At 38.5% G+C, this 11170-nt stretch overlaps 1 protein-coding gene across 2 annotated transcripts in view; it reads right to left on the bottom strand.

Moving 5' to 3' along the window:
* POLA1 (DNA polymerase alpha 1, catalytic subunit) overlaps positions 1–11170 on the bottom strand; it is a 367464-nt gene that overhangs the window by 331819 nt on the left and 24475 nt on the right. For both annotated transcript variants that reach the window (XM_019524513.1, XM_019524511.1), the window contains exons 10-13: positions 10869–11047; positions 5143–5255; positions 4533–4649; positions 499–573 (exon numbers count right to left, since the gene is read on the bottom strand). In XM_019524513.1, coding sequence (XP_019380058.1) covers positions 499–573; positions 4533–4649; positions 5143–5255; positions 10869–11047 — 484 coding nt within the window. The remainder of the gene's footprint in view (positions 1–498; positions 574–4532; positions 4650–5142; positions 5256–10868; positions 11048–11170) is intronic.

The raw sequence follows: 11170 nt of genomic DNA, 5'->3' as shown, positions 1-11170 counted from the left end.
AAAAAAAAAAAAAAAAAACCAGGCAAAAAAAGACAGCACTCAGCTAACCAGGTATGCATATTGCCACAAAAAAGGTAGTAATATGGAATAATAGGATTTTTTGTTTTAAAATTTCTTAACTTTAATCACTTGAAAGTGCAGCTGACAGATACATCAGAAGCTTCCACAAGTCTGTATTACTTTAAAAAAAACTCTAAAAATTAAAACAACTTTAAGAGTTCCCTTGCAATGAACCAACAACTAGCAGTAGCAGAGATAATTAGTTTTTAATAATCACTGATTAAAAAAAGCATTTTAAGATAAAACTTAAACTCCAGAGGACTATTTAAAATGTAAGGAGCAATTAGTTCCCATGTTGCAATGTGGGTATAGCCAAAGTAATTAAAGACCAATGTCCCGTACCTACAGAGAAACAGTGCATGCAATAGCATGACTACTTTCACTTACAGAAGAAGAATTGTTATTATTTTGTATTTTTATTATACTAGTTTTACTTACCAAGTACCTAACTTCTAGGTAGTCAGACTTTGCTGGAACATCTGGGATCTCAAAGGCATAATACTTTTCAACTTTCTATGCAAAATAAATACAATGTAAATAAAGTATTAGATACTAAGATTCTTTTTATCTGTGCATTTGTTATCCCCTTAAAAAGAGAAATAAATTAGTTCCCACACAGAACACAAAGCAGAACTCAAACATCTTATCTCATATTACAGCTTTACAGCTTGCTGTTGGACAAATATTTCTCTCCAGCATCACCTCCATGAAATTCTAGAGACACTAACGAAGATAGGCTTCATCACTTTTTGTCGCAACAGTTTGACAGCAATATTTTGCTGCATCATTTGAGCTCAAACATTTTGCTGTAACGTATTTCAGCTGAAACAGACAAGGTTCATTGGGTAAATGTGACATCTTTTAGTAAACGAACTAAATAGTCGGAAAAATTGTTCTTTGCAAGCTTTAAAAAAAATTAATCTTTAAAAATACCTTTTAAAAAAAATAATCTTTAAAAAAAAAAAGATATAAAAGATATCACACTTATCCAAAGAACCTTGACTGCCTATCTACTTAGACCAACACGGCTACAACTAACACTCACCTGAGACATAAATTTTGCATGATCTTAAATTCAGGGTTATCAGAGAGAAGTTTAAAACATTATTTCCTCTCTGGCTTGCCCCTGTTATAACAAACTATTTTACACAACACATCCCCATGCCTACTGCCAAGTCTTAAGAGTCACCCCAACTCACTGGTCTCTATATATAAATACCTAGTATGGTCTTCTAATCTAGTTAGGGTAAGATTTGTGAAAGGGGCATACCAAATAACTGGAGGAAATTGAACAAGTTCAAGATTATGCTGTTCCAGAACAACTAAGCATGCAGTTAGATGGCTTGGGAGCCATTAATTCTTTTTAATTGTAAGTTGAAAGGATGAGATTTTGAAAACAGTTAATCTTTTATGAGCTGTCAGATAATTGCTTATTGAATTCCCATAAGCACTTCCATTTCAGTGGACTCAGAGTGGACAAACTAGTTTGACAAAATAGTTTGTTAGAGGAATTACAATAGACAGGGGAAGGGGATCTGGAAGAAAGCATAAAAACATTTTGCAGAGAAATGAATAAGCAAGTCTGGAATCAATGGCAAATGCTGAGGGGGAATAGAAAAGGTACAAGAGCACCCACACTTAATGCTCATACTGTATTCATTTAAATATAAGCTATCCCCAAATTTAAGACCAACCCAAATTTGTCTCTTTTCAAGTTAAGACAAAGGAAAGGAAACATTTACAAAATATAAAGTCACTAAAGAGCATAAGAACTCTTTACTCTGTTTTGGTTTTTTTAAACTTGAATGTAAGACACAGGTCATTTTTAAATGAAATTTTTTTGGGGGGGCGGGATTAAGTGCATCATATATTCAAAGGGAATACAGCACTTCCTGGAAGCTAGTAGTCATGGGAGATTTAGGCTATTGTCCCTCAGCTACAACAGGAAGTAGAATGGTCCACTGACACCATTATGCAAAAAGGATTATAAAAAGTCACTTCTGGCAAGTGCAATCGACCTATTTTTTTAAGCCCAGGCTTAAAACAAATTCTTGTGAATGTCAGCTGAATAAGTATGCTGCAGTGATTCATCGACATTACTTTGTCAGACTCAGCTCAATTATGAGAGCTTCTGGTCACATAACTATGGTGAATTGAACGTTCTACTGCGGCATAATCTGCTCTTCAAGTGGTCCTCCTGAGAGTAGACAGAGCAGAAATGATTAGCTTCTAAGTTTCAAAATGGAGTAACACTGCCTTCAAATTAATTCATGAAAACCTACCCAAATTGGCAGTAGTGTAGCTCATTGAGGATATAATTAGTACCAGGTGCAAAAGGAAAAGCTGTAACTTATACAAAATCCATTCACAGTGACAAGTTTGACATTGGCAAGGTCATGATGAAGAAAATAAATGTCTTTATCATGGCCAAAAACAAAATCACTACACTAAGCAACAGAACATGCAAAATGGTACACATCATCGCAACTTACAGCGCTTCAAAATATATGTACCTAATTAGCATCTCTAAAAGTTTTCCCTGCTCCTCCAGCAAAAGATGGGAGAATAGGAACTTTTTAATAATACACAAGCAGGTACACACTGACAAAACCAATTCATCATTTATTACCTACTGCTCTCTAGGAGTATTACACAAGTATTGCAACTTTGAAATTACTTCAAAAACAAAATTAGTTAAGTCATAAATCCATTGTGCTTTTCATCTTCTTTAAAAAAAAAGTTTCCTAGGTCAATTCTACAAAGCAGCACAGCCTAAACACTCCCTTAAAGTTGGCTTCATATGGACAACTTGGCTTCTCTTCTTGTCCATATGAAATCATGAGGCTGTGGAATATATCTAATTCTATGATTCTTGTCACTACCATATTTTCACTTGAAACCATTCATTTTTAATAATAGTTTTTGATTTTATATAATAGGTCTTTATACAATACTTTTAAGAAATAAGAGATGTGTTGTCTAACAACTACAAAGACTTCAAAAGAGGCCAATTACAAAGTGTTTACACAGGCCTTCAAATAATTTTATTTGGACATTTAGCACTGATTTTATTGAGCTTTAATAAAAAGTTTTAATGCAATGTATTCTACAGAACACAGAATAAAAAGAGATTATAAAAGAAAGCATTTCCTATTGTAATCAGGGTTTAGCCCAGAACTGAGCCACAAAAATATTTTTGAATCCTATGCTGCTACTTCTCAAGACCTGACAAAGGTCCAGGCTGATTTTCCATTTCATTTTAACCGTATAAACAACTAAAAAAAAACCAAGCATGTGAGAATAATACAAAGTACTAATAGCACAAAGTACTATTCTGGCCAAATCAGTCTACCCACTGTTCCCTTGGATAATCATCATGTCCTGATTAATGTACTTAACCTCCATTGAATCAGTATCACCTCAAAGAGTGAAACAGTAGAATATACTTGAGAAAGCCAAGCAGGGGAGACTCACTAGTAGTGAATGGCTACGAACAAACACTACAGCTTTGTCAACGTATAGCAAAAAAAGCAAACCACTTTTTTTTCCAGGAAGAATTTCACATACTATACTTGTTCAAAACACATTAATATTATGATTTATTTATGTCCTCTTCCAACTGTTTTCAACAACAGCATTGTTAAAAAATAAACTGAATATAAACAACAGAACTACAGGAAGACATTTAGAAACCATCTACATAATAATAATAATGTTTTAACATATTGACTTGGCTGCTCTAAAATTTAAAACTAACTACAAGTGAAACTGAATGGTTCCTTGAGGCCTGATCTTGTCTCATTACAGGGATCATAGTTTTCTGTTTAAAAAAAAAAAAAAAAATCACAAATTCTCTGATTAAAACCCCAAAAATCTGTGATGCAGAGCTGTGCCCCCTGCTGCTGCCAGGTGGGCAGGGGACACCTTGCCATGGCAGCACAGCCAGTGGGGCTCCTGGCAGCAGTACCAAGCCTGCCTCCCCACTCTGCTCTCCAGCACTGGGTCCTACCCACTGTGCCACAGAGGCCCCCAGGGGGACAGCAGCAGAGTGGGAAGCCAGGGGCCCTCAGTGGGCAACTCGCATCCGCCCCTGCCATACACACAAATATGGAGGGCATAGCCCCACCATGTATCCCGAGAGTGCACACAGCAGCAGGGAGGCAGTCCCTGCTGCTGCACCCCAGACGAGCTACCCGTGGCTCTATCCTGCTTCCCCAGGCAGGCTCCACATTCCCACCCTAGCCCCTGGCCCCATGCACAGCCTGGCTGGGCAACACCCACAGCTCCATCCCTCCCTTACTCCCTCCCTCACTGTGAGGGCCTTAATCTGTGCTCCCCCACCCCGACTTACTGGGAGGGAGCTGCTCTCCATGCATGTGGCACCTCCTGCCTGGTCAAAATTTAGACAACAGCCAAATGTTCTATGACTTAAATTTTACTAACACTCATGTAGTACGTTTATGTAGACCAACCTTGGACTTGAACTTCATTATTTTGTATTTTACGGAAATCTGGTCATTAAACTCTTTGTAGACGCTCATTATTGTTACAGGATTGTCTGTCTCTTGACCAGAAGATAGGTTCACTTCCTTTAAACAAAAAGTTACATCAAGTGTTAACAGACTGCAACAAGTGTCATGACAATTAGTTCACAAAATCCACCAAGTTAATGACAAGTTAATATACACAAACAAAAAACTTTTATCCAACAAATGCTACAAAACCAGAAGAATTGGAGAATCCAGAAAAAGTCCAACTTACTATATACTACTTAAAGCAGAGTACTCAGAACTTTAATATGGAAACCACTGAAGTTCTCCACAATCATTCAAGATAACCGTTCCCATTAGTTTCAGCTAATAAAAGCCCTGCACCTCTTGTAACAATAGTTCATTAGCATAAAAATATCAACACAATTCTATGCTCTACCATGCATACAACAATCAGCACAATAACTTTTTAGCACTTAACCAAGAAGCATACTGCTTCAACACCTTTCCACAAATATTGCACCAAAATATATAAGCTACTTTTAGCATTACAAAAGAAAAGGTATTTATTTACATTCGAAGACATACTTACCATCTTTCGTGGCAATAGATAAACAGTTCTCTCAATGTTTTTAACTGTCACACAACAGCTGACATAGGCCTTGGCTGATTCAATCCAAACCTTACCAAACAGAAATACTACACCTAAGGAAGAAGAAAGGAAAATATTACAGGATCTATAATGCTTAAAATGAAGTTACTAAGTAACAGAAATGCTGCAACACCACCAGGCACACACACTCTGACAGAAGGTGTGAGATAGTGCCCATGCTAAGCAAGGCCTAGCATAATTAACAACGCACTAAAACTCCCAGAATGCTTCAAGGAGGTTGAGAAGTCAGCGATTGACATTCTGGTTTTCACCATCTGACCCTTGAGTAAGAATGCTGACAGTATGATAAAAATTGTAAGCAAAGCAGTGCTTTTTTAAGAAAATACGGAAATGCAAGGCTGAACCGCAAGAACAAAAAACAACCATATATCACGCTGATAAAGTCTGGGGAGTATTATAAGTAGACTATTAGAAATTAACATAAGAAGCGTAACCAATTATAATAGAGAGCGTGTAGAATATAGATGAGTTAACTAATAACCAATAGGAGTAAGACTTAGAAATGCATATGTATACGTGTTGTCATATATAAGTAATAGAAAGGTTATGTTAGATGCCTCACTCAGAGGGGACAGTTTTGTATCTTTTGTCTAAAAAAAGATAAGGGACTCCTTTTAAATGAGCTGTTGACCAGTTCTGAGACTACTGAATCAGGCAGCCACACCTAGCCTTCGGGTTAGAAAGCAAGGGCTTGATTTGGGAACCTCATGAACCAACAGACCTCCTTAGTTTATGACTTTGTGAAACAATAAAAGTTTTTAATTGAACATCCAGGTCTGAGCCTGTGCTTAATTCAGTCCTTATATAATTCGGCACGAACCCGCACAGAAGGGATCAGAATTACGGCCCTTAATTGACTGTCAGCAAATGGAGCTGTCAAATGTTCTCAAATATTGAAACCACGAGTTGGCAGCAGGCACCCAATGGGCTGATGTGGCCCCTGGATCTGGTACATAAGAAAAAGCGCCTGCAATACAGATGCAGCTGCCTGGCCCCAGGCCCAGCCCCAACGCAGTACCCTATCAGCTGGAAAGAGGGAGAAGCAACAGCAGTGTCTGGTCCCAGAATGGGCACAGGAAAACCACCATCACTACTGACGCACTGTCAAAGCCACCTGGACCCATGCTGGACTGCCTCTAGGTTGCTCCAGCCCATGGCTTATAGAAGTTGCCAGCCACTGGTCTAAGCAATTGCTTTATAGTCCTAATATTAATATGGTTCTTCAACTACCACTTCCATCACCATAGCAACCAATCAGCAAGATGTGTCACATACAAAGGTAGCACAACAGACTGCTTCTTCAGGATGTGGCTACACCAAAGCAGTATATCCCAGCTAGGCTGTTGCTGAGCAGACATTAGCCTCACACCAAACCTGCAAGTTCCAAATCCAGAAACATACTAATGTTTGGAGCATCCTTCTGAGCCACTCATGGCCCTCTAGGCATCTGTGGGATAGTCCTAGCCATAGTCTGGACCTCAGTGTTTTAGAAGCTCTCATACCATCAGCAAAGATCCAAATACAGTATGTTTCATCACAACAGACAAACAACACTGTAAGTGCTTATTGCTTAGTACTTTTTTTAGTACAACTGCTCTTGACACTTGGCTCTCAATGTGCTTGGAAGTAGCCACAGAAAGAGATCCCTAGAGCAGGCTGACCAGGACATTTCCAGGTACTGTTTAAAGCACCCTTGGGAACAGCCCAGCTAGGAAAACACTCTTGCAAAAGGAAAGTATAACTTCAGAAATCCCATCTTACAGTTTCACTTAGCTAAATTACTCCAAGAACTTCCAAGCTAAAAGAGGGGTCAGTAAAAGGCAGAAGATGCTAGAATTTGTCTGAATTTCATCCCTTCATAACTTACTTTTTCTGTTTTCAGCAGACCGTGCCAAGTTATGGTTCACACTTAGCACTCCAGGATTAAAGACTCTTTGATATTTAAGTTACTGGAAACACTTTTATAACCTACTGCCTCCTCCTATTCACACAATAAATTAGGTTCTCAAAATCTTAATAAGTTTTGTGGCAATAATTCACATAAAATCCATAACTCTCTCAAATGAACAAAAAAAAAAGGATCAAGTCAACTGAAATGCAATGTAAGGTTTCCTCAGAAGGGAAACTTCTCCCAAACCACTCACTTTTAAGGTGCTATTTTTCTTGTTCCACATATACATATACTCTTATGTGTGTGTGTGTGTGTATGCGCACGCGCGCGCGCACACGCACACGCGCACACACACACGCACACACACGCACACCCCCCAGGATGGTTAGTTTGCAGACCAGATACCAAATATGATGGAGCAAGTGTTGGGGGAACCTGGACCAGTACCCATTATGGATAGACTGAGACTACTATCTCTAATACAAGTGACTACCTGTACATACAATTAAGTCCTGGAATGTCTTGGATGCCCAAGAAACAAATGTAATTGGCGCAGCTTTTTGGCCCTTCTGCAGCTGGCAAAACACATAAAACCTAATCTCCACTGTGGACCTTGCTACAAATATAGGTATCTCAGTCACCTTTGAATTAAGTTACTGTACCATGTTTTACATGGGGTTCTATTGCTTAACCATGAGGTTAATAGAGAGTACTGCAGTCCACATATTGAGTGGAGCTGCAGGTTGACAACTCAGTGTTCTGTGATCTGCAGTACATTTTTATGAACTAGGTGGATAGCGACAGATGGAAGCAGGAGACAATACTAGTCAGCATGATGCATAACCTCACAGAAAAGAAGAATTTTGAAGAGGAATATGAAGTAAAGTAATAGTTTCATAGTTTCTAGGGTCGGAAGGGACTTGAGTAGATCATCTAGTCCAACCCCCTGCCATGGCAGGAAATAGTACTGGAGTCAAACGACCCCAGCAAGGTGTTCAATGAGGTGGCTTTAATAATGTTTGCAAGAACTTTTCCCCAAAGTGAAGGGCAGCACAGGATAAAGAGAAATGCTTATAGGTGTGATTTAATAGGTGTGTAATGGAGACTCTCACACTATAGGTAACCAGAGGCAAGAGTCAACATCTCAATAGTTAATGAGAGAAGTGACAGATAAATTGAGGATAATCAAAAGCAGCCTTAGAAACAAATAAGTAATGGAGAGAAGAACAAAGATAGATGGCATGGTCAAAGTGACTAGGGGGAGAACTATTCTGGCACCAATAGTTTGAACTGATATGAGAAACTTTATGATATGAGAAACTTTAGTTGTGTAGATAGATAAGAAAGGTTGTCTCTGAGATTTAGATATAACCTACATACAAGGCTCTAGGGAGAGGTCCAAATTAAAAACGGCATCACAGTTGGAGCCCTTAGTTATTGAGAAGATGGTAGTTTGGTGCAGTTAGAAAGAAGGGACATAATGTGAAGACAAAAGAATTAACTGTGCTGAGTTTCATGTAACCTCAAACATACATAGGCTGAAATTTTAATTCAAGTAGACAGGTTTTGGAGTAACAAAGTAGATCTGGGCATCACCTGCAAAGAGATGGTAGCTTTATTAGTTTTTGCAGTTAAAAATTCACAGATTTGGAAGAAGGAGAGAGGGAGCACTGAAGAACCCGGTGGGACCTTCATAAAAAGCTAGAGGGAGGACAGTAGGTTAAGAAAAACATGGGCACCATTAAGAAAATCATCTGACAGGTCAAGGAGGATGAGGATGGAGTATTGGTTGCAACATTTTTCTAGAGTGAAATCTTTAAGAAACTTTGACAGTTGCATCTCCACATGGATTATAAACTATATATTCAATGATCTTAGAAATAAAAGGGAGAGAAGGCAAAATAATAATAATAAAAAACCACAGACACAAGCACCTTAAAAACTTGGGCATGCTCATGTTGTAAAGAGATGTGTAAAGGAAGAGATTAGGAAACAGGATAAAATCACTGTGGGAGGGGGGATGATTACAGAAAGCAAGCAGAAGTAACTTCTGCATCATAACAAGGGAAGACATAGCTAGCATTGGAGGAAGTAAACATCACATGGGATACTGCAATTCTCCTAGATGCTGGTGAGATCCTGCGGAGAGATAGAGAAGCAAGGGGAGGTTGAAAACCAGATCCAGATGGAAAAAAATTGTATATTCATTAGCTGAAGTACTGTTTAGCTAGGAGGATGGAAGAATTAAAGAAGGAGACTATAAATTAGTAATGAAGGAAGTCAGCCCGGTCAAAGGATTTCCACTAAAAATGTTTCCAAATGCAGGAGCAAAGAAGAAAAGGGGGCAAGGACGACTCAACTCTCACATCAAGAAAGAACAGGGGCAGTGAGAGGTGAGTCAATGACAGGCAAGAGGTGACCAGGTTGATGGGCTGGAAGTCATGGAATGGCCAAGTCACTGAGTATAGAGAGAAGGGGCCACAAGTGCTGACAAGTCAGGTGATTATTTCTTCAGGGTTTTTTGGGTTTTTTTCCAGCAAGAGTATTATTCTCCAATTCCTTCCCAAAAATAGTTAAAGGAAATCATGAGGCAAAAAAGTCTCTAAAATCATTTAAATTTAAAATTTGAAATAGTCTCTTATAGTCAAGCTATAGTACTTAGACTTCGAGCAATGCATTTGACATTATGGCAAATGAGGCATAAACAAAGATTGTGAGAATGTTAAACAAAGAGTAATATCAAATTTTTCCCCCTACACTGCTAATTGAAACCAGGTGCAGTCTTTATTATTCAACCTTGAAAAGTTATAATGAAGACAGGCTCTCTTCTCATATGCAAGGAATAGAAATCCTTTCATAATTACGTTCCATTCAGCAACTACCGACTTAGAAGCCAAGATAGAAGTAAAGAACAATAGCAGGGTCTTTAAAAGTAGCTATTTTATATTAGAGCCATTGATTTTGCCAAGATTTCAGTGATCATTACCTACTCTCATCATAAAGCTGTTCAACATACTCAGCATATGGGGAAGCAGAGAGGTGCACGGCGAAATGGGACTCATTTAACCCATTGCTCCACAAGTTAAAAAGAAAGGTATAACACCAATATGAACTAGATTTCACATCTCCCACATCAGCTCCAAACTTCTCAAAAGGCATTTTTCTTTTACCTCTACTTTTGTGATCAAGAATGATGAGATCAAGGAAATTAGAGTTATGAGATAAGGCCGAGGTGTCTTGCAGCACTGTATGAACATCTAGGCACAGACTTGACATCTTTTACTGCATATGTAGACCTAGTCCTCCCCAGCACAGCACATGCACTACTTACAATAGAGAGATATTTCGATCAAGACATTAAGAGACAAAATTAATCATCTACCAGGATGTTAAAGGCAAGAAGCCCATAAATTTATTTATTGTACATTTAGCCAAAATAAAGTTAACATTAATTCATTCCTACTATTCAGTCCCTGCGCTCACCTCAACAATAAACCAGACTATACATATTATACATGACTTTCATTTTCTCAAGCAATAAGAAGACAGAGAGAGAAGTAACCCTGTGTCGTGTAAAGAGAAGCCTTGAGGGAGCAGACAATTCAGCAGACAACAGAAGGGGCCAGGCGAATCTAGGGCTCCTTCAGAAAATCCACATCCCTGAAGTTAGAATACGCTGAGAATAAAAATCAGCCTATTTTTAAATATCTTGATAGCTGGTTAAAAACATGCCTATTTTTAACCATGTTAATACCTGGTTGATTATACTGATCCTCATAAGCATCCAGCCAATAAAACCTGAAGACTTGATCACCATCTTCCCCATTCACTAGTGGGAAGACATTTGGATCCACCTGGACTTCTGAAGCTACTAAATCAACTTCTTCCTCATCCATTCTGTCCCAACAAGAAATATCGGGGAGAGAAGAATGTCTGCAAGTTTTAAAAGAAACAATTATGAGTAAGATTGAGTATTTGCTATAGCTGCCACTTTTGTAAGAAGATACGGCTCAAGATATTTACCACCCTAGCCAGCTTCCAAGAAGTACATGCAAG

This window comes from Gavialis gangeticus, unplaced genomic scaffold (genome assembly GCF_001723915.1).
Source record: "Gavialis gangeticus isolate Ggan-Ray unplaced genomic scaffold, GavGan_comp1, whole genome shotgun sequence".
Lineage (NCBI taxonomy): Eukaryota > Metazoa > Chordata > Crocodylia > Gavialidae > Gavialis > Gavialis gangeticus.
This window is presented reverse-complemented; position numbering and strand designations above follow the sequence as displayed.